This window comes from Diadema antillarum, unplaced genomic scaffold (assembly GCF_040938485.1).
Source record: "Diadema antillarum isolate AM-2024a unplaced genomic scaffold, OU_Dant_1.0 seq00000271_RagTag, whole genome shotgun sequence".
NCBI classification, from domain to species: Eukaryota; Metazoa; Echinodermata; class Echinoidea; order Diadematoida; family Diadematidae; genus Diadema; species Diadema antillarum.
The window spans coordinates 797,501-822,372 of record NW_027271306.1 but is presented as its reverse complement, the minus strand read 5'-3'; the positions used below and the strand labels follow the sequence as shown (position 1 = coordinate 822,372).

Sequence of the window (24,872 nt, the reverse complement as noted above, 5' to 3'; positions counted from 1 at the left end):
AGGAACACTATTATAAATATATCTGGGAATGTGCGATAAAACTTCCAGATATGTCGTTTCAATCTTTCCTCTTCTAAGTGTCGTCTTGCATGCCATGTTTTGTAGTCTTCTTGGTATATGGCGGAGGCATATCAATCGCCATAGCGCTATTTTGAGCTCTCTGTGTTTTTAAAGATGTGCATAATATTTCTCTATTCGTGTATGTTTTTATTAGTATAATTTTCTATCATACGTGTATATTGTCAATAATTTGTAACTTTACGGAAGTTTCAGTGCATTTGAAACGCAAGAACGAAGTGCGCGAGATTTTCTTTTTTGTTTTAAATATCACCTGTATGCTTGTTTTGTTGTTTCTTGATATTCTGTTGGTGATTACTTTGTATTTTGATTTTATTTAAGTTTTCGTACACTTTTAGGCCTTAGATCTCGTGCATAATTATATTCTTGTTAGTTAATTTGCAGTTTATAATTCATTGTATCATTTTAGAAGTTGACATAATCATTATTTGTGAAGTTTGTATGTGCAATTCATTCCCTGGGTTACGATGTAAATCATCCTTCATTTTAATCGCATTGTTCGGAGAGTGGTTGTTCATGCTGTGAATGCGTGGCGTTTCATTAATTCCACACACATTTATTTATTTTTTCTTTCAGTTCGTCGTTGGATATCTGGCATCCACTTGACAAATTGCCAGCCGCAATGAAGAGACTTTTGATATCGTTTCTTCTCCTTCTTTCCGTTCTCATCTTGACCAGCGCTTTGCGCATAAGACGTGAGTTTATATGTGCCGGAAGTTGTTAGTGCTATACTGTATACCGGACAAAAACAATCAGCACATTGTACTACGCAGGTGTCATGCATATTATATACAACAATCACACCCAAGTTGTAACACACTCAAGTTTTATATATATATATATATATATATATATATATATATATACACGAGTTGTATTCCTTTCTCTTCTGTGATCGAGCACACACACTTACCGACACGCTTGCAAGCACATACTCCTTTCTATCGATATTCCGTAATCACTTGATGTACAGCAGTTAGAGAACAAGTCCACCTTCATAGACATGTGGATTGAGTGAATGCAGCAATATTAGTAGAACACATCAGTAAAAGTTTGGGGAAAATCGGACAACATGGTCAAAAGTTATGATTTTTTTAATTTTCTGCACAATCTCTGCTGGATGACAAGACTACTACAGTGTATGATGTTACAGGCATTGAACGATTTAAAGATAATATATAAAGAGAATTCCATTTTTTTTTAAAGTGCACATTTCCCCGACTTGTCCCTGACGTATGTTGAGGGTAATACTATTTCCCATGCCTCCGGAAAGAGGCAAGTCAAGCGTTCTTTCATTATGCGAGAAAAGTGAAAATATGTGAATTTTTCTTTATACTTTCTTTATATTGTTCTACGCATGTGACATCACAAGCTGTAGCAGTCTTTCCATCCAGCAGCGACTGAGCAGAAACTTCAAAAAATCACAAATTTTGAAAGGATTGTCTAATTCTTCTCAAACTGTCACTGTTGTGTTCTACTGTGAACGTGGACTCGTCCTGTAAGTAACACGTTGTGTAATGGCACAGTTGATTAAGATGAGAAGAATTTGCTCAAGATCGTATTTCCAAGATACAAATGTGATGACGTTTATAATTATATTGAGCGTGGTTTCAGTGACGCTGGTTGACTGATTTGCCTAACCATAATGTTAACCATAATGGCATAGCATTTATTTGTTTCTCTATTGTATCTTATTGATGCAATAGAGATAGAGATAGTGATACAATAAGAGATGATGAGTTAACAATAATGATACTATTTATATCTCTATCGTATCTCTTTGTTGTTGTTGTTGTTTTTTATTTCCTCTGTCTTTATTACATGTTATTGTGTTCAGTACATTGTTGTACTGATTTCATGAAATTATTTGTATACCCAAACATTTCTTTGTACCCTTAATTTGTTGGATATGAAATAAAACATCTTGAACTTAATTTGCTTAGTCAATAAAACACTGAGGACCGTAAGAATATTAGGAGTCCATATACCAAAAGCATTTTGGTCATATTTTATTGCAACTGATTGGTAATCAGTTACGTACGTGTTTGTTTGTGATCATTTAAAATGATTTCATATTTCTCGCTTTGTCTGAATGTTGATGGAATAGTCGATAGATCGCTTTCCCTCGAATTCATCATTCCGAAGGTTCATTAATCAGAAAAAGTCAATACATTTTGTTATTCAAATGGTGCATACTTCCGGACATAAAATAATATTCGTTAGTCCGAAGGTTTGTTAATCCCAAAATGAATAAGGCTATTAATCCGAAGCTTCGTTAGTAAGGACTTTCTTTCCAATTTTCGGATTAACAAACCTTATTTCATTATCGGAGCGAGGAACTTTCGGCATAACTGAACAAATTAATGTTCGGATTAACTAACCTTTTTTTTTTTTTTTTTTGGATTATCAAACCTTCGACAAATGAACATTACCCAATATTTTTCTCGTCAAAAGGAATCCTCTTTCTTTGTTATAACAACTCGCTTGGAAAATACCTTTAAGTTGTGGCTTTGCTTGAAATCATAGTATCTTTCCTCGTTAAACTCTATTTGTATACAACGTATTAAATTTCATCAAAAATTTACTATAGCTTAGCATTATCATTGGCAATACGCAGTCAATATATATTTAATGGTTATATAAAGCGACTGCACCCGAATTGAAAGATAGACTATCACATCGATTGGATCTGTCGTTAAAGCAAACAGACACGGGGAGGTCCAACAGAAATGATTATCTCAGATTAAGATCCATTTAATATACTGATGATTTTTTTTTTGTTTGGTAGTGATGTCGAAAAGAAAAGCACTTGATAAACACACAAAACAATTTTCTCAAATGAGCATGAACTGTTATGGTTGTTATCTTTATTTGATATACACACGGATTTCTTCAAATTCTCATTTTCTGCTTCAAAAGAAGAATGGGAAGGAAATGAATCGTACATACATACGCATTAAAAGAACGACAACATTGTATCAAATTGGTGTATTGAAAGCTCAAAAGTTGTTTCTCAGTTTGCAATTTGTCGTCTTTGACTATAAAACGATGACATTCTCATGTCAGATGCTTTGATTCGATTGCTATTGTCGTGTGCAGATACCATGCGTTTTGATCGAGCACGCTTTGTACCTAAAATCTTATTGAATTTTTAGAATTGACATTCATTGATCTGGCGCACTCTTCTGATGAAATATCCGGGAATCTCAGAGAAGTATAGTATAAGTCTGCCATCTATGGGGGGAGACCAAGCGGGGGAAGGATGTGGGAGGAGGTATCCCCTCCCACTTGAGGGAGCATTTGCATCTTTATAATTGCAATTCAACATTCTGCACACTTTTGGTGGACTAGGGTAGCAAAATCTATGTACTGCAGACACGGGGGGGGGGGGGGCTTAGATAGCGGGAGGGGGGATGGAACGGGTGTCCCCAACCCCTCCCATACGAGGGAGCTTTTGCATTATAAGAACAGAAATGAAAATATCTTGTATACACATTCTGTTAATATAAAAGTGTACTAAGTCTATGGGAAAGAACCGAACGGGGAGATCCTGCAGTTCATTACAATTCAACAATCTTGTTTACACATAAGGGATGAAATATTTGGACATTTTTTAATGCGCCTTGACCACGTTAGCTATGTGGAATTGGCGCATTATAAGTACCCTGTATTATCATTATTATTATTATTATTATTATCATTATTATTATCATCATCATTATTGTTATTATCATCATTATAAACAAAGACAGCAAGAAAATGGTCCCATCTTGGGATGTATTAGGGCGGCAAAATGACATTTGCTCCAACCCCCGTCAATATTTTCGGGGGGGGGGGGGGGGGGGGGGGCAAATGCCCCCTGTCTTCGAGGATCGACACCCCTGCACACATTATTATTTGAGTGGACTTGTATTTTAAGATGGTCACACCACCGAGACGGGTACAAGCTGATCCTCAACAATCATCAATAATGATTCTCTATTATCTTCTTTTCGTGATGATATAACAGCTTGTGGACCTGGGGAAGAATACAGAGCATGTGGCTTTCGGAATTTTGAACAGACTTGTCAGACGCGATTGGTAGGACCGCCATCACGCCCCCAATCATGTGAACCGGGCTGTTATTGTAGGAGTGGGTACGTTCGCCACGCCGGGAGGTGCATTAGACGGGAGCAATGCTCAGGTAGATCAACAATGTAGAACACTGTATGTATATGTGTATTTACCTGGGTATACAATAAGTAAGCATGTGCGTATTGTATGTATATAGGCCTATATTATGATTATGAATAATAGATAACGGGCCACCAAAAATCTGCAGTACATTAAGATACAGATCAAAACGAAATCTTATCTCGCACTTTTGCATTTTTGGAACTGACGTGAAAGATCTTATGCACACTTCTGACGAAATACAGTCAAACCTGTCTATAGCGGCCACCCAAGGGAAACAACAAAAGTGACCGCTAAGACAGGTTGGTGACAATTTTGAATTTCAATACTTGCATTTTATAATAGCAGAAAATACCCCATGTCATTCTTAAAAAACAACAACCAGCAAATAAGTTTGCGTGTGCAGCTATCATGAGGACTTTTGTTTTTTATACAATTCAATTCCTTTTATTCTTTATTACCTCCGCCAAGGGAGGAGGTTATGTTTTCGTTACCGTTGGTTTGTTCCTTAGTTAGTTAGTTTGTCCGTGTGCAAAATAACTTAAAAAGTAGTTAACGGATTTGGATGAAACTTGCAGGAAAGGTTTAGAATGATACAAGTAACAGATGATTAAATCTTAGTAGTGATCCGAGAATTTGGGGGGAATTTATGAAGGATTTTTTATATTTTGACAGGTAAGGTCAATGAACTCTGGAGTTCAGGCTGCGCGCACTACAGTGCGTGCTCCACTTTCTGCTGGCTAAAGTTATCAAGCAAATTAAACGGCTAAGAAATGGAAAAGCTCACGGTGAACATATGATCTTAAATGACTTTTTAAAACTGAGTACAACTTCTTTATTGGAAATTATTGTCAAACTATTTAATATTGTATTAGAAAGTGGTATTGTCCCCACGGCATGGACAATAGGCCTTATTCGACCACTTTATAAGAAAAAAGCAAATGCCAATGATCCGAATAATTACAGAGGTATTCTGTTTTGGAAAATTATTTTCCGCTATTTTGAATGAGAGATTGATCTCTTGTCTTGAAGGTAATGAATTATTAGGTGATGAACAGGCTGGATTCCGTGATGGTCATTCTACCCTAGACCACGTATTCGTACTTCACTCATTGATTGAGTTACTCTTACATTAGAAAAAGAGAGTGTATTGTGCTTTTGATTATAAGTAGGTATTCGATTTGGTTGACAGATCCTCTCTTTGGTGCAAATTGTTGGAACAAAATATTGATGGTAATTTCTTTAAAGTAATGACTCGTATGTACAAGCAGGCTAAATCATGTGTATTAACTGGATCTGGAAAATCAAATTTGTTTGAATGCAACATCGGAGCACGTCAGGGAGAAAATTTATCCCCTAGGTTATTCGCCCTATTCTTAAATGACTTTAAAGATTTCATTTGCAACAAATACGAAGGGATAGATTTTCTTCCTCACGAAATCGATTCTGAAGCATACGATATTGGATTTGATATCTATTTCAAGATTTTTACTTTACTTAATGCAGACGATACGATTGTACTTGCTAATTCTGAAAATGAACTACAAAATGCTCTCAATGCATTATCAGAATATTGTAAAAAATGGTACCTCCAAGTGAACACGAGTAAAACAAAAGTGGTCTCGTGGAAAAGTACGGAACATTCCCATTTTTAAATTAAATGGTGATATCGTGAAGTTGTTGATGAATACGTGTATCTTGGCACCACCTTTAATTACAATAATCAGTTCCGTAAGGCACAATCCAAACAACTCAATCAAGCGAGAAGGGCAATCTATGGCCTTTTATCAAAAACGTATCATTTACGTTTACCTATTGATATTCTTGTAGAATTATTTGATCAATTAGTATTACCAATTTGCTTTATGGAAGCGAAATTTGGGGGTTTGATATTGTTCATGATATCGAAATATTTCATATGAAATTTTGTAAACAAATATTACATGTTCGAAAAAAATACTGTAAATTGTATGACTCTAGGCGAGCTAGGGAGGCTGAAATTAGAAAACTGCATTGAAAGTAGAATGATAAACTTTTGGTGCAATCTTGTACATAGTGGACAAAGTAAACTATCTGGTAAAATCTACTTGATACTGAAATTACTTTTTGAACGAAATATCTATCGCTCACCATGGCTCATGAAAATACTTACGACGCTTAATAATATAGGCATGAACAACCTGTGGAACACGTGTGAAACTACAAGTCGTGAATGGATCAAAGCATCGGTAGAGCGCCGACTCGTTGAAATAGGCCTACACAAACAAAATTTGTCGTCCACTATCTTTGATAATTCACAAACCAAGATTTATCGTATATTCAAACAATCACTAAATTCTGATATTGAGAAATATTTGATTGAACTCCCGAAGAGAGATAGAATTATTCTTTGTAGGTTTAGGTGTTCAAACCATCACTTACCAATTGTTGCTGGAAGATATACAGATACTCCCAGGAACATGAGGATCTGTAGTCTTTGTGATATGAATACACATTTCATTACCTACTTGAATGCCTTGTTTTCGACAACGATAGGCAATAATTATTATATCTTTAAAAAATATTTTGTTACCACACCCAATACTTTGAAAATGGAACAAATGTTAACTCCTGCAATCCTAGAACAACTTCTAATTTAGTTAAGTTTTGTCATGGAATAATGATTTTCTTCAAGAACTCATAGAAAACGTATGGTAAACATTGAATTATTACTATAAAGTTAATTTCCTGTCTAATTTGTCATTTTCGAATATCAATTTTCCGCATTGTATCATCATTTACTGGCGCCAACTAGGACCACCCCTGTCTTTGCATTGTTTTATTATTTTTTCTTGTACAGTTATTTTACAGATTTAGTTATTTGGTTATTTGGTTAACTGCATAACATTATACGATTTTTCCCCATTAAATTTATGTACCTTCATTGTACTTTTTCATATTGTTTTTTCTTTTTTTTTTTTGGTCGATATGTAATCTCAAATATATAATTCACATGGTTTTCTCCAATACCCTGATTGGGTGACCTGAGATGAATCAAATAGGGTCGGAATGTTGGTAAAATTGTAAAATGTTAGTGTTAATAGTGCAAGCTGATCCTCAACAAGCATTAATAATGATTCTCTATTTTCTTCTTTTCGCGTGGATTGTATGTCAGTAACAGCCTGTGGACCTGGGGAAGAATACAGAGCATGTGGCTTTCGGAATTTTGAACAGACTTGTCAGACGCGATTGGTAGGACCGCCATCACGCCCCCAATCATGTGAACCGGGCTGTTATTGTAGGAGTGGGTACGTTCGCCACGCCGGGAGGTGCATTAGACGGGAGCAATGCTCAGGTAGATCAACAATGTAGAACACTGTATGTATATGTGTATTTACCTGGGTATACAATAAGTAAGCATGTGCGTATTGTATGTATATAGGCCTATATTATGATTATGAATAATAGATAACGGGCCACCAAAAATCTGCAGTACATTAAGATACAGATCAAAACGAAATCTTATCTCGCACTTTTGCATTTTTGGAACTGACGTGAAAGATCTTATGCACACTTCTGACGAAATACAGTCAAACCTGTCTATAGCGGCCACCCAAGGGAAACAACAAAAGTGACCGCTAAGACAGGTTGGTGACAATTTTGAATTTCAATACTTGCATTTTATAATAGCAGAAAATACCCCATGTCATTCTTAAAAAACAACAACCAGCAAATAAGTTTGCGTGTGCAGCTATCATGAGGACTTTTGTTTTTTATACAATTCAATTCCTTTTATTCTTTATTACCTCCGCCAAGGGAGGAGGTTATGTTTTCGTTACCGTTGGTTTGTTCCTTAGTTAGTTAGTTTGTCCGTGTGCAAAATAACTTAAAAAGTAGTTAACGGATTTGGATGAAACTTGCAGGAAAGGTTTAGAATGATACAAGTAACAGATGATTAAATCTTAGTAGTGATCCGAGAATTTGGGGGGGAATTTATGAAGGATTTTTTATATTTTGACAGGTAAGGTCAATGAACTCTGGAGTTCAGGCTGCGCGCACTACAGTGCGTGCTCCACTTTCTGCTGGCTAAAGTTATCAAGCAAATTAAACGGCTAAGAAATGGAAAAGCTCACGGTGAACATATGATCTTAAATGACTTTTTAAAACTGAGTACAACTTCTTTATTGGAAATTATTGTCAAACTATTTAATATTGTATTAGAAAGTGGTATTGTCCCCACGGCATGGACAATAGGCCTTATTCGACCACTTTATAAGAAAAAAGCAAATGCCAATGATCCGAATAATTACAGAGGTATTCTGTTTTGGAAAATTATTTTCCGCTATTTTGAATGAGAGATTGATCTCTTGTCTTGAAGGTAATGAATTATTAGGTGATGAACAGGCTGGATTCCGTGATGGTCATTCTACCCTAGACCACGTATTCGTACTTCACTCATTGATTGAGTTACTCTTACATTAGAAAAAGAGAGTGTATTGTGCTTTTGATTATAAGTAGGTATTCGATTTGGTTGACAGATCCTCTCTTTGGTGCAAATTGTTGGAACAAAATATTGATGGTAATTTCTTTAAAGTAATGACTCGTATGTACAAGCAGGCTAAATCATGTGTATTAACTGGATCTGGAAAATCAAATTTGTTTGAATGCAACATCGGAGCACGTCAGGGAGAAAATTTATCCCCTAGGTTATTCGCCCTATTCTTAAATGACTTTAAAGATTTCATTTGCAACAAATACGAAGGGATAGATTTTCTTCCTCACGAAATCGATTCTGAAGCATACGATATTGGATTTGATATCTATTTCAAGATTTTTACTTTACTTAATGCAGACGATACGATTGTACTTGCTAATTCTGAAAATGAACTACAAAATGCTCTCAATGCATTATCAGAATATTGTAAAAAATGGTACCTCCAAGTGAACACGAGTAAAACAAAAGTGGTCTCGTGGAAAAGTACGGAACATTCCCATTTTTAAATTAAATGGTGATATCGTGAAGTTGTTGATGAATACGTGTATCTTGGCACCACCTTTAATTACAATAATCAGTTCCGTAAGGCACAATCCAAACAACTCAATCAAGCGAGAAGGGCAATCTATGGCCTTTTATCAAAAACGTATCATTTACGTTTACCTATTGATATTCTTGTAGAATTATTTGATCAATTAGTATTACCAATTTGCTTTATGGAAGCGAAATTTGGGGGTTTGATATTGTTCATGATATCGAAATATTTCATATGAAATTTTGTAAACAAATATTACATGTTCGAAAAAAATACTGTAAATTGTATGACTCTAGGCGAGCTAGGGAGGCTGAAATTAGAAAACTGCATTGAAAGTAGAATGATAAACTTTTGGTGCAATCTTGTACATAGTGGACAAAGTAAACTATCTGGTAAAATCTACTTGATACTGAAATTACTTTTTGAACGAAATATCTATCGCTCACCATGGCTCATGAAAATACTTACGACGCTTAATAATATAGGCATGAACAACCTGTGGAACACGTGTGAAACTACAAGTCGTGAATGGATCAAAGCATCGGTAGAGCGCCGACTCGTTGAAATAGGCCTACACAAACAAAATTTGTCGTCCACTATCTTTGATAATTCACAAACCAAGATTTATCGTATATTCAAACAATCACTAAATTCTGATATTGAGAAATATTTGATTGAACTCCCGAAGAGAGATAGAATTATTCTTTGTAGGTTTAGGTGTTCAAACCATCACTTACCAATTGTTGCTGGAAGATATACAGATACTCCCAGGAACATGAGGATCTGTAGTCTTTGTGATATGAATACACATTTCATTACCTACTTGAATGCCTTGTTTTCGACAACGATAGGCAATAATTATTATATCTTTAAAAAATATTTTGTTACCACACCCAATACTTTGAAAATGGAACAAATGTTAACTCCTGCAATCCTAGAACAACTTCTAATTTAGTTAAGTTTTGTCATGGAATAATGATTTTCTTCAAGAACTCATAGAAAACGTATGGTAAACATTGAATTATTACTATAAAGTTAATTTCCTGTCTAATTTGTCATTTTCGAATATCAATTTTCCGCATTGTATCATCATTTACTGGCGCCAACTAGGACCACCCCTGTCTTTGCATTGTTTTATTATTTTTTCTTGTACAGTTATTTTACAGATTTAGTTATTTGGTTATTTGGTTAACTGCATAACATTATACGATTTTTCCCCATTAAATTTATGTACCTTCATTGTACTTTTTCATATTGTTTTTTTTTTTTTTTGGTCGATATGTAATCTCAAATATATGATTCACATGGTTTTCTCCAATACCCTGATTGGGTGACCTGAGATGAATCAAATAGGGTCGGAATGTTGGTAAAATTGTAAAATGTTAGTGTTAATAGTGCAAGCTGATCCTCAACAAGCATTAATAATGATTCTCTATTTTCTTCTTTTCGCGTGGATTGTATGTCAGTAACAGCCTGTGGACCTGGGGAAGAATACAGAGCATGTGGCTTTCGGAATTTTGAACAGACTTGTCAGACGCGATTGGTAGGACCGCCATCACGCCCCCAATCATGTGAACCGGGCTGTTATTGTAGGAGTGGGTACGTCCGCCATGCCAGCAGGTGCATTAGACGGGACCAATGCTCAGGTAGATCAGCAATGTAGAACACTGTATGTATCTGTATACTATATGACGGGCCACCAAAATCTGCGGGTGTACATTGTTTTTATGTATGTCCTCATTCAGATATGGTGGGCTTAACTCGACAAGGTTATCGACGCTATTGTATCAACTGTCAAACTCAGTCTATTTCTAGGTCGAATTCGGCTTTTTTTTTTTTTAGCCCGGCCTATCTGAAAATAGAGGTAAGTATTAGTCCTTATGCTGCTTTTCATCTTTTCATGAATGTGTGGTGTCAAAATTGTTTTTCCTGCCTGAAATCGGTATCATATGAATGATGTTATAGACATACTGAAATTAGTCATGGTAGTAGTAAGACAATAACCTTTGCTTTGTAATTGTTTAAGTGTAGAATTAGATTGCTTCATTTACGCTTTTCTTTCGTATACTTTTATACTCACAGTATGTGGTATTCCCAGCTTTTTATCATGCCTATAATTTTTCACATAATTATCATGGTTTATTGTATTATTGTAATGTTTTATCAAGATCAATTACTTTCGGGGTGGGGGCGTCTGAATATAAGGAAAGACATAAAAATGAAATGAACTATTGCGATAAGAATCATAATTGAATGATGGTTATGTGAAAATTGGCAGACCCATGATAACGGGCTTCGAAATACATCACATGCTGTGACGAACTTCACTGTTTGTTTGTTTGTGTATGTGCTCTTGTTTTGTGTCAAAAATCGATTTCCCCACAGGAGCACCGCTTTCAACAATCTCACAGCAATTGATGCAAAAAAAAGACTTTTCTTCTATATTTTTTTTGATTTTTTTTTTTGTCTATTCAGTGAAGGTTGCGCCTGGCGAAGACACTTCCGACTCATGAAATTTGCGTTGCATTCCACGCTCGTGGCACAGAATTAGCAATCAAATTCAAAATCCGGTCATTCAAATTCACTATCGGAGCACTCAAATTCACTGTCGGAGCATTTAAATTCACTATCGGATCAGTCAAATTCACTGTCGGAGCATTCAAATTCCCCATCGTAGCCTTCAAATTGAAGAGAGGAGCACTTGTTTCAGTAATGAGCATTCAAATTCATGTCAAGCTGGCGACGGAATCTCGTATGTCATTCAAATTCGAGAAAAGGCAACCATGTTCCAAATAACTGCATTCAAATTGAAAGAAGAATTACAAGAATTTACTTATAGTTTGGGACCGTGTGTGTGTATCTTTTTCATTTAAGGCCGTGTGCGGGCTTGTTGCGAGGAGGTATTTTCCAGCACGCAGGAGATTTTCCAGAATGCTTGCAAGTTTCGCATTTAAGATGAAGATTATTAATTTTGCTGTAGAGGTCCACCTATTCATCAAAAAATTTGCACTTGATCCCCACGAAAAGGAATATACAGGCACATTCAAGTCCCTCGGACAGGACACATGAAATGGAGATGCCATGTGTCGTGTGTGTGCGAGAGTCTTAAATCATGCACATAAAAGATCTCACAAAATTTATTCGTCTCAACTGCTCACAGATCAGGGTATTTAACCCGGTGAAATGGTCCCACCTTACATCCATCTGGATCCCATAGAAAGCCAGCTATTACAGCTGAATATGGGCTATCCAGCCGTCTTCCCAGATGGAAAATGAAACAAAAAACAAACATTAGGGACTGTGTATCCTAATACAGATGAGCATAATACTGATGGTTGGTTGACACCTTTGAAAAAAAAATCGACTACATTGAAACTGATAGCATGAACATTGTATACGTCTTGTTTGTTTACGTCTTGTTATTGCTATATCACTGGTTTACTTTTGCGGGGTGCGGGACTATGTGAGATCATTGTGTGTCGTTTGTCTTTAAATTCATGCATTGTCATTATGTGGGTAGTGTAAAGGCGTTTTCAACATGATGTATCATCGATTGTCGTTGTGCTGTTGAATGCACTTCTGATTGGACCTTACAATTTAAATTCATTGAGATGGAAACCAAAGAATACATGAATGGAAGCCTTCATTGGTTGTGCATGCCCTTTCTCCTTTCTTAAAAAAAAGTCTACTCCATTTTCTTTGTTAAATTGATTGCACGAAGTAGGAACTTGATCGCCGGATAATGAAATTGAATGCTCCAAACAAGCTCATCAGGACTATCACATGACTATCTCGTGAATTTGAATGCAGTAGAAATGCAATGTGCGCATTTGGAAATTGAACGCCCAACGAAATAGAACTCCCATAAATGAAATTGATTGCTCGGATTCTGAATTTGATTGCCCGAATATTTTCGTGTGGATGCGCTGTGTGAATTTGAATGCACATTAATGAATTTGAATGACAAAAGTAGGAAATTGACAGGGAAAACCTATACTATATTCATGATACTATATCCATGAATTTAAGCCAAACAGGCTATTGAATTGCGGTTTTTTTAACACTGAAGTTTTCATATCAGTCTAACTCACGACAGCATGTTACAGCAAACATCGATAGGCCTATATCAGCTCTTGAAATTCATATGCGGGAATTATTCCCCACGCTCATATCGAATGTTGTTGTTGTTGTTGTTGTTGTTGTTCATTTCCATCTGTGAAGATGGCTGGATAGCCCATATTCAGCTACACTAAGCTGGTCTTCCATGGGGTCCAGTTGGTTGTGGGGTGGGACCACTTCACCGGGTTAGACACCCTGCTCTTTGCGATGAATGAATGAAGCGGGATCTTTTACGTGCATGAGCTGTGACTCTCTCATACACGGGACCTCCATTTAATGTCCTATCCGAGGGACAGAGTGTTTTGCCTCTTGCTAGAGGGGACGGTATGTTTACACACAACATTGCTCAGTCCAGACTCGGGTTCGAACCCGGGCCGCGTGATCGTGAGGCAGACGCGCTACCGACTGAGCCAACTCACCGCCATCACATGATGGGATATTGTATAAGTATAAGAGCCCAGAAGAACAAATGGCTGAAATGGCCAGAATTGTTGTTGGTGTTGTTGTTGTTGTTGTTGTTGTAGTTGTTGATAAGATATCCCGAGTCCTTATCAGAGATGTATGATGTTTTTCTCCTATTTAAGATCGCTGTCCAAATGGGATGGTGTTTAAGAGTTGTGGGTCAGGGTGCGGACCCTCCCGCTGTGGCGACCCGCCCAACAGTCGTAGAATCTGCCCAGCAGTGTGTCGGCCTGGCTGCTACTGTCCTGAAGGCTTGGTGATCGACCGGAGTGGGGACCGGTGTGTTACTCCTGCGCAGTGCGGTAAGTACGATGCACCTTCACACCTATTACCGACTCATCCGCCTTTCCGAAAAAATCCTAGTCCTCCTTATTTCTTTTTTGTCTTGCCTTTTTCCCGTCCTCCCTCTCCAAAATAGAAACTGGCCCGAAACCCTTGCACAACCTACACAACCGAGAATCAGTAACTACACTTTTTTTAATGGTCAAGGGAAATGCAGTCACTCGGTTACTTCTCAAAACGTTCAAGTCTGATGCAAACATGAACACAAAATATAAATTATGTTCTTTCGAGGTGCACTATCATTGAATAACTATTAACTCAAGATAATGCTGTTGTTGTGTGATCTTACGCGACGAAGTAATACTTCCCAAAAGTAAATTACAAATTAGATGATTGTTGCGTTAATCTTTATTCAAGTCGACTTCAGTTCAGTATTGCACTTTTCTGTACCTGAAGTAATTGATATGTATGCAGTGATTGACAGAAATCGACTTAATCTCGATTTGAAAGTTGTTTTTTTTTTTCTTATGAGCGTATCCAAGTAATCTGAAGAAAAATAGAAAAGTTATCATAGAATGTATTACACGTATGTAGATGTTCATTTGGCCATAAACAAAATAAGTGATGCTCATGGTATTATAAATCAATGCAAGATAAACCTCATTGTAAACGTGTTGTGATGTGTGCCTTATGTATGCCTTTACTCTCACAAACCTGTTTTTTCATCATTTGATTTTGTTAAGATATTTGTGAAAACTGACAATCAAATTCAGGCAACTTACAATAATGATACCTCTTTATGACTTTAATAGGGGAGATAATTATGTTCGATTTTTTTTCTTTTCTTTTCGGCACAAACCAATCTCAATGGACTGAGAGAACTATCACCACCGATCTCTTAGCCATTCATCAGCTGATGTTAACATCTACATTTTTGTCCCATAGCCTACGGGATTGTCGCGACTCCCGTACAACGTCTTTAAGGTTTTTTGTTTGTTTGTTTGTTTGTTTGTTTGTTTGTTTGTTTGTTTTGTTTTGTTTTACTTCGATGTGAAGGGATAAGGATAAAATCCACTCCATTTGTGTTCCATGTGTACATAATGGGAACATGGAAAGACAAATGAAAAACCCAGTGTTATCGAAAACGGGGAGGGAGGCGGGGCCCTTAGGTTTTGAAACTGAGAAAAAGTGAACCTGCCATGTTAACACGTGTTGATCAGCGACGCTCTGCGTGATGGGAAATTGTTTGTTTGTGTATGCGTGTGTGTGTTGTTGTTGTTGTTGTTGTTGTTTTTGTTGTTGTTATTATTATTATTATTGTTGATGTTGTTGTTGTTGAAGTTGTTGTTGCTATGGCTCTTATTGTTGTTGTTTTGTGTCATAAATCGATATCCCCACCGCTTGCAACAATCTCAGTTCAGTTCAGTTCAGTTCAGTTTTTATTTCTGCATTTCAAAATCAATACAAATCAACAAATCAACAAAATGCTTACATAGTCATTTACAGAGCTAATATTCGTAACGTTTGGATCATACATACATTTTTTTTTCAAGAGCGAATATTATATATAAAAGGAAGCAATAGGAAATGATAAAAAATGAAATGCAGGGGACCATCATCATAAGCTAAGCTTGACGAGGAAGATGGCCCCAGGTAAAGAGATACATAAAGAAAATCTTTCCACTCACTGAGTGGGAGGTAATTGTGCGAAGGGCACAAGAAAGAGATACATAAAGAAAATCTTGCCACTCACTGAGTGGGAAGTAATTGTGCGAAGGGCGTGCGGTGCAGTGCGGTATGCATTGTGCTGGGATGAATCTTGGTTTGTACGTTGAGTGTTATTTTGTGTATCAGTGTGATGAGGTGAATGTTACTTCAGTTATGGCCGTGAACTCATTGTTTAGGGTGTGTGTTGACCAGGTGGTATGAATATTTATGTGTCAGAAGTATACTGGATTATGAGGGTGTTTTTTAGTTCTCGTTTGAAAATGTTCAACGACGTACATTGTTTTAAATTAGGGGGTAAAGAATTCCAAATGTGTGGTCCATTATGTTTTAATGAATTTTTAGCTAAAATGATTCTGGGGTTTTCGAGATGGTAATCGGACGACTGACGTGTTGGATATGAATGAACGATGGAATTTGGAGTGAAGAAGCCATCAAAAATTTTTGGAAGACAATTAAATATATATTTATACATAAAACAGCAGTTTGAAAGGTGTGGAGATCCTCAATTTTCAATGTTTTTAGTTGACGAAATAGGGAATTGGATGGGGATAAGTATCGGGAATTGGTGATTAAACATACAACACGTTTTTGGAGAGTAAGAATTGGATTGATTTTAGTTGAGCCACAGTTTCCCCAAACGAAGCAATTGTGCGAAAAAATGACATTTCCTATTCTTTTTTTTTCTAATCAGTGAAAAAAAAATGATAAGGCAGGAAATTTTTTCGACGGTTTGTGTTAGACCCAGAGGGACGGGCTTGGCGGAGACTCTTTTGGCTCATAAAATTTGCGTCTGATCATAATTGTGAAAAGATTTTCAAACTTTGAAATCAACTTTATATTGGTCCGATGTCAATGATATTTTAACTGTTCCATTTTGTTTGAAAATACTATATCCATGATATCTGTCACGGGCAATTTAAGCCGAACAGGCTGTTGAATTGCGATTTTTGAACACTGAAGTTATCAAATCAGTCTTACTCACGACAGCATGTTACAGTATATTTGCAGCTACAGCAAACATTGATAGACCTATATTGGCTCTTGAAATTCATACATACGGTATCACAATGAGGGGATGTTGTACAAGATTTTAGAGCCTAGAAGAAACAAAAAGCTGAAAAGTCCAGGATTTTGTTGTTGTTGTTATAATAATTACTACTACTACCGCTATTATCATTATCATTATCATCACCATTGTTGTTATTGTTGTCGTCGTCGTCGTCGTTGTTGTTGTTGTTGTTGTTGTTGTATATATACCCCCAAGTCTTCATCAGAGTGATATGATGATTTCTCTCCTTAATTCTATTTAAGATCGCTGCCCACCTGGGATGACGTTTAACGGGTGTGGGTCTGGGTGCGGACCCGCCCGCTGTGGCGACCCGCCCAACAGCCGTAGATTCTGCCCAGCAGTGTGTCGGCCTGGCTGCTACTGTCCCGCAGGTTTGGTGACTGACTGGAGCGGGAACCGCTGTGTTACCCCTGCGCAATGCGGTAACGATCCTCTTTCAAACCTAACCGATTTTCCTGAAATTTTCTGTCTCTGTGTGATAGTGTCCTTTTTTAGTCCTCCCTGTCCAAAATAGAAACTTGCTGAACCTTGTTTTTTCGTATGACAGTTAAGTCGTTTCACAGTTGTCTTGTGATTAGAAATGATATTTTATTACCTATATTGTCTAAATGTTGAAATAAATGTGAACGTAAATATGGAATGGGCTTCTTCTTTCTTATTCTTCTTGAATCTTGTGATCCATGTCAGAGTTTGGCATATCGGCAGAAAATAAAATTAGTTATTGAACACAAACATATATATGTGTATAACGTGAGCAGCCATTTAAATTATAGCCTGCAGATTAGCTTCAGTCTCAACCAAGAAAAAAAAATCCTCAAAAACCATTGGTAACCTGCCGAGGGACACATAAAAATAGCAACTTATTTTTTGACACAACATGGTATACTTAACCAAGACCAGAATGGTTTCAGGAATTTTCATTCTACAGATATGCACTATAGCCGACTTGTACGATAGAGTGTGGACTGCCTTAGCTGAACAAAAACATGTCATCTGTGTTTTCATTGACCTAAGCAAGGCATTCGATACTCTTGACCAAAATATCCTCATACGTAAATTGCAGTGCTATATGGAGTTCGTGGCATTTCACTAGAATGATTGAAAGATTACTTATCGAAGAGAAAGCAGTATGTATACCATGAATCTGTTAACTCTGAAGTATTACCTATACAATGTGGCGTCTCACAGGGATCAATATATTGGGACCGCTACTATTTCTAGTGTATATAAATGATATTTAAAACTCATCAAATTCACTAATTCCCTTTCTCCATTCTGCTATCCTATCTCTATGCAAGTCATCCCTCCCTATTCTCTGTCCGGTGTGTATTATGTACGGGGGCTGCACGCAAATAAAACCACGCTTATGCTGTTTATAGCCCCACTGTATTATTCATTGTTGTTTTACTTATACGATGCTCTACATTGTGTAGAGGCGATGAAGAAAAAATATTCTGCGAGCAACTTATGTTTATGTATGCATATATACATGTACATGAATGTGCATGTACAATGATAATACAGAAACCGATAAATCAAATCCAATCAAATCAAATCAAACTTGAGCATCTTACTGTAGAAATTGATTTCTCCTAATCAAATCTTATGTGTCTTTATCTTGTATACCGTTTGTACCTACTAATTAGGCTTTTCTTAAAGCATTCCCTATGAATTGTGGAAAGAATAAAGTGAAGAAAATATTTACTTGTTTTTATTTGTCCCGAATATCACTTTCTTCATTCTTTTAAAATTAACTGTCAAATTTTGACTTTCCTTCAACGAATTGTCACACTTGAGTCATTCTGGTTCTGATATCCTTGCAGCAATAACGGTAAGATGTTAAAAAGATAAAGAGAAATGGAAATTGCATTTCTTTTTTCTTTCTTGGATTGAAAACCAGGAAATTTTGGCATCCGACTCGTTAATGGTTCGAGCGCCAGAGAGGGTCGTTTGGAGATTTTCTACGACGGTGCTTGGGGGACCGTTTGTGACGACTTTTGGGACCTCGAGGACGCTCATGTGGTGTGTGGTATGCTGGGCTACCCGGGTGCAGAGAGGGCCGTTAGCCGAGCATACTTCGGTGAAGGTCAGGGTCAGATAGTCCTTGATAATGTGCAGTGCGAGGGAAGTGAACAAAACCTGACAGAATGCAGTCACAACGGATATGGTGTGCATAACTGCCGTCATTCAGAGGACGCTGGGGTTGTATGTCAAGGTGAGTGGGCAGAATTTCCCGATCTCAATGTACATACTTTAGTGCTTGGTCACGTTGGTGACTATATTTCTCAAATTTCCTAATGAAATGCTTTTCTTTTTATGTCTTTTAGTTTCCTTAACAGTTAAGAAAGTGATACCCTTCCTATGGCTCATGCCTATCACCTTGTGTTCACATGACGATCATGTTGAAATCAACTTTATTATGTTGACTCCTAAAATAAAAGCGCATTGAGTTACTTCTTTTGGGATATAAAGTACAACCTACACATGATTGACAACTCAATTTGCACTTCGATTTTTCAAGCTACATAGTTGTCAATTACTTTCCCCTCTGTATCAGAAAACATGCATTCCTTAATATAACGATGCTGAAATATTTTGTGTAATACTGCCAGACTCTAAACAAGGATCCATTTTATTTCAAAAAGAATACCAAAGAAAGTGTTTGTTTTTATCTTCGACTTTAAGTTTAGGTAGAACACCAAAATTGAAAGTGACCGGGTATTTCATGACTGGAATAAAGCTACAGCAAAATTCTCGAGTGAGGAATCGACGCACCTTTTTGGCAATAGTATGAATATAAATCTCCAGTGGTAATCAACTAACAAAACGAGACATAAAATTAGAGTAAAGTAGGAAGTATACGTCACAATTTCTATGTGAAAGATAGCAAGTGATGAAAAATATACGGCCCAATCCAACAGATGTTATAGCCAACGAGCTGACCTGACACGAAGAATAGCGAAATTGACGAGTATTGTCGATCACACCTCCCTTGTCTTCTAGGTGATGTAGCAGTGAAAGTAAAATTTAAAGAGCAAAAGGGGAATGAAACTTACGTTTTATAATGTCTTTGTACCCAACAAAAGGAAACGTGAATTTTGACATCCGACTCCGAGGCGGTTCCAGTGCAAGAGAGGGCCGTGTGGAGATTTTCTACGACGGTGCTTGGGGAACCGTTTGTGACGACTTTTGGGACCTCAACGACGCCCATGTGGTGTGTAGGATGCTGGGCTACCCGGGTGCAGAGAGGGCCGTTGGTCGAGCGTCCTTCGGTGAAGGTCAGGGTCAGATAGTCCTTGATGATGTGCAATGCGAGGGAAGTGAACAAAACCTGACAGAATGCAGACACAACGGATATGGCGTACATAATTGCCGTCACAGCGAGGACGCTGGTGTCGAATGCGCAGGTGAGTGAAATTTGTCACGCTCCCTGTTTTTCATCGAATGGTAAAATACCAGCCCGCATTAAATAACTGCCACCAGAAGTGAACAGTTCTGCATTATATTTGTTTTGTTGCGTATGGGTTCACAGAATATGAATAAACAACCATTGCATCCGTTCATATGAGATCGTATATCATGGTATACTCTAATGCTTTATTATGGTATTTTTTATTTCAATGTCGAGGGCATCGTACCTTCTCTTGTCTGAAACATTAATAACATCAATAGATCTTCACTGCAGTTCTTCCTCTGTCTTCTTCCACCACATTTAAAATGGGTGTGTAAGTGCCGTGTGGTTAAAGCTAAGACAGAAAGTGAGGTTAGCAGCTATAGTACTATATTTTCAAAATTGATGAGAAAGCCTCAAATACGTAGATACGTACCTATACGCAATTTTTAGGGGTTGCAATAAAATCTAGGCAATAACGAAAATGACTTATGTGATGTTAGTGGCCTAAGGTGGTGTATAGTTTTCTAACTAACGAAAGTAATCGCTCAGATATGACCCATGTAAGCGTTATGTATATCACCTTGTATTATTTCATGTGGAAATGAAATTATTTGAAATGGATTTTCGTCATTTTTGCATTTGGAATTTTGAAATGGAGACTGTTGAGAAGATTTTTATGCGTTAGTGCCTGATAATAATTGACTTAAATTGAATTGAATTGAATTGAATTTGAAAGACTAATAAAAGTTAAGACAGGGAAGTCATACGACAAAGGCAACGGACAATGGAGACTGATCTCCTTAAAAACGCCTGGAATATGTACGCCTAGAATTATGAAATCATAATTTCGTAACATTATTTTGCTTGGTTCAAACCCCTGCACTTGCATTCCAGAGTTCTTAGACGGGAATGACAAGGTGAATTGCACTAATTTTCCCTCGGGAATGACGTACAGTCGATGCGGCTCTGCTTGTCCCTCGACTTGTGATAATCCCGGCCCCCAGATATGCACCCGACAATGAGTCGCAGGCTGCTTCTGTGCAGAGGGAACAGTGTTGGAAGAGAGAGAGGAGGAGGGGGGGGGGGGGCTTACAGACAAAGGGGATAGGGGACAGAGGTACATACGGACAAAGAGACAGAGACAAGATAGACTGATACAGACATGCAGGGATTACAAAAACTCTAAACCTTCATCGTGAAAACATCCCCGGGACATTTTTATTTCTGGTAGATCGGTGCCTTATCCTCTTTTAACTAAGATATACAGATATATGTGCTTCATTTTTTTATTCAAATATCAAGACACCAGATTCAATATACACGCTCTAATCTGATGCCAGCAGAAGATACAAGCGCATAAAACATCGAATGTTTAGTAAGAATTCATTGAATACATATAATTATTTGGTCAAATCAAGATGATGTAGGTACTGTGAGATCTTCCATGGTACGAAAAAAACATAAAGCCCCTTTGATGATTGAGTATCATCTTTCAAGTCGTAGGAGCTTCATATCTCCGTAAGATGACTTATGGCAATACATGCACATCGAAGAATCAGCAACTACACTTTTCTATGGTTAAACGAAATGCATTCACTCGATTTCTTATCACAAACGTTCATATTTGATGCAAACATACAAAAATGATGTTCTGTCAAGGTGATATGACATAATTTATGACATAATAGGTAATATTTGATCTTACGGGACGAAGGGAAACTTCCCAATAATTTCATGACAACAAGATCAATGTTGTGATAATCTTATTCAAGTTGATTTCAATTCAGTATCGTACTTTTTTATACCTGTAGTACTTTATATTCAATCAAACCTGTCTATAGCGGCTGCCCATGGGAAACGAAAAGAGTGGTCCCATAGACAGGTGGCCGCTAAGACAGGTTTGACTGTGTAATAATGCAGTGATTGATAGATGATAATCATTGAGAGAACTATCCCGATTTTAAAGGTTTTTATGGGCATATCCACTCCATTCGTGTTTCGTGTTTATCGCGAAAGGGATCAAGAAAGACAAACGAAAGACAAAGTTTGTTTGTTTTTTCAACATACTAAGAATCTCTGCAGCGTAGTAGGTTCTGTTTGTTCGTTTGTTTATATGTGTGTGTTTTGTTGTTGTTGTTGTTTTGTGTCATAAATCGATTTTCCAATAGGAGCACCGCTTGCAACAATCTCACAGCAAGATGCACAAAATAACTGTTCTTCTTTTATTTCTATTCAGTGAAGAACGCGCTTGGCGAAGATACTTTCGGCTCATTGAATTTGTGTCGCATTCCACGCTCGCGGCACTGAATCAGTAATCAAATTCAAAATTCGGTCATTCAAATTCACTATCGGAGCATTCAAATTCACTATTGGAGCATTTAAATTTACTATCGGAGCATTCAAATTTGGTTTACCTTTGCGGTGTGCGGGACTATGTGAGATCTTTGTGTGTCAGTTTGTCTTTAAATTGATGCATTGTCATCATGTTGTAAGTGTTGGGGCGTTGTCAGGCATGCAGTATAATCTATTATCGTTGTGTTTCTTGCATGCACTGCTGATTGGACCTTACAATTTCAATTTATGGAGATGAAAAACACAGAATACCTGAATGCAAGCCTTCATTGGTTGTGAATGCCCTTTCCTATTTCTTAAAAAAAGTCTACTCAATTTTCTTGTTAAATTGATTGCACGAAGTAGGAACTTGATCGCCTGGAAATGAAACTGAATGCTCCAAACAAGCTCATCAGGACTATGCAGGACTATCGCGTAAATTTGAATGCAGGAGTAGGAAATGCAATGCTCGCATTATTTTGGAAATTGAATGCCCAAGTTCGAATTTGATTTAACGAGAACGAAATAGAACTCCCAAATATGAAATTGATTGTTCGGATTCTGAATTTGGATACCCGAATATTTTCGCGTGAGTGCGCTGTGTGAATTTGAATGCACATTAATGAATTTAAATGACAAATATTGAGCGGGAAAGCCTATACTATATTCATGATATCTGTTACGGGCAATTTTAATATCATAAGCAGGCTATTGAAAGGCGATTTTTGAACACTGAAGTTATCATATATTATAAAATGGGTTCAAGAATGTAGCCAATTGGAAGCGCTGAAATGAGTCACGTGTGCGTGCATTAATTTCTTATTAATATGCACGGCCTGACGTCACAATGTTTACACTAGCAGTGCGCACTCAATCAGTTGTTACAAGTGCGTCACGCGCTACCATACGCGCTGTCAATCCTGTAAACAACTTCTAGTTCGGGCTGCCAGCCGGCCTTTCTTGTGCATAACATGTGGTGTACGTATACTCTTATACGTACGTACAGTATTTATGTGCGGGATTTCCGAGTGCGACGTGCGTAAATATTTGGGACGAACATCTTCGGATATCTTGACTTTTGAGCGAGTGCTACATGTAGCTGACTGGTATTGACCCACATAGGTACGTGAAAAATGCTGTTAGTTTTCGACCCATTTTATAAAACAAATGATGCACAGGATTATTTCGTGGCGTTAGTGAAGGTGCGGCGCACTCGAGAGTATTGACAATGGTGCGACATGCACGAGGCGCACGCACTCTATCCTGTGCATCATTTGTATATCAGTCTAACTCACGACAGCATGTTACAGCATACACTAATAGGCCTATATTGGCTCTTGAAATTCATAATATACGGTGATTATTCCCCACGCTCATATCGAACCACATGAGGGGATACAGGGGATATATATGTGTATTGTAAGAGCCCAGAAGAACAAATGGCTGAAATGTCCAAGATTGTTGTTGTTGTTGTTGTTGTTGTTGTTGTTGTTGTTGTTGTTGTTGTTGTTGTTTAGATACACCCCCCCCCCCCCCGAGTCCTTATCAGAGAGGTATGATGTTTCTCTCCTATTTAAGATCGTTGCCCAACTGGAATGGTGTTTAACAGTTGTGGGTCAGGGTGCGGACCCGCCCGCTGTGACGACCCGCCCAACAGCCGTAGACACTGCCTAGCAGGGTGTTGGCCTGGCTGCTTCTGTCCTGAAGGCTTGGTGATCGACCGGAGCGGGGACCGGTGTGTTACTCCTGCGCAGTGCGGTAACGATCCTCTTTCATACCTGACCGACTGATCCGCCTTTCCTCTGAGATTCTGGTCCTCTTTTTCCTTTTTCGTGTTTTGTTTTCATTTCTCCCTCTCCAAAATAGAAACTGGCCCAAACCTTTCCACAACTATGCAAAACCGAGAATGGCTCATAAAATTTGCGTGTGATCATAACTGTGTAAACTTTTTCAAACTTTGAAATCATATTGGTCGGATCAATGATACTTTAACTGTTACTTTTTGTTTGATAACACTATATCCATGATATCTGTTACGGGCAATTTAAGCCAAACAGGCTATTGGATTACGATTTTTGAACACTAAAGTTTTCATAGCAGTCTAACTTATGACAGCATGCTACAGTATCATACAATATTGATATTGTATTATACAAGTAGTTATTCCTCGAGCTCATATCGAATCACATGAGGGGATATTGTATAAGTAAAGGCCAAGAAGAACAAA

General features: G+C 37.5%; 1 protein-coding gene across 1 annotated transcript in view; it reads left to right on the top strand.

The window, feature by feature from the left end:
• The first annotated feature begins 667 nt into the window (after nucleotides 1–667).
• LOC139729944 (uncharacterized) overlaps nucleotides 668–24,872 on the top strand; it is a 55,209-nt gene continuing 31,004 nt past the window's right edge. The window contains exons 1-9 of the mRNA XM_071640865.1: nucleotides 668–773; nucleotides 4,088–4,261; nucleotides 7,412–7,585; nucleotides 10,733–10,906; nucleotides 13,964–14,143; nucleotides 17,163–17,291; nucleotides 18,821–19,135; nucleotides 20,007–20,327; nucleotides 24,224–24,403. Coding sequence (XP_071496966.1) covers nucleotides 701–773; nucleotides 4,088–4,261; nucleotides 7,412–7,585; nucleotides 10,733–10,906; nucleotides 13,964–14,143; nucleotides 17,163–17,291; nucleotides 18,821–19,135; nucleotides 20,007–20,327; nucleotides 24,224–24,403 — 1,720 coding nt within the window. The 5' untranslated portion in view covers nucleotides 668–700. The remainder of the gene's footprint in view (nucleotides 774–4,087; nucleotides 4,262–7,411; nucleotides 7,586–10,732; nucleotides 10,907–13,963; nucleotides 14,144–17,162; nucleotides 17,292–18,820; nucleotides 19,136–20,006; nucleotides 20,328–24,223; nucleotides 24,404–24,872) is intronic.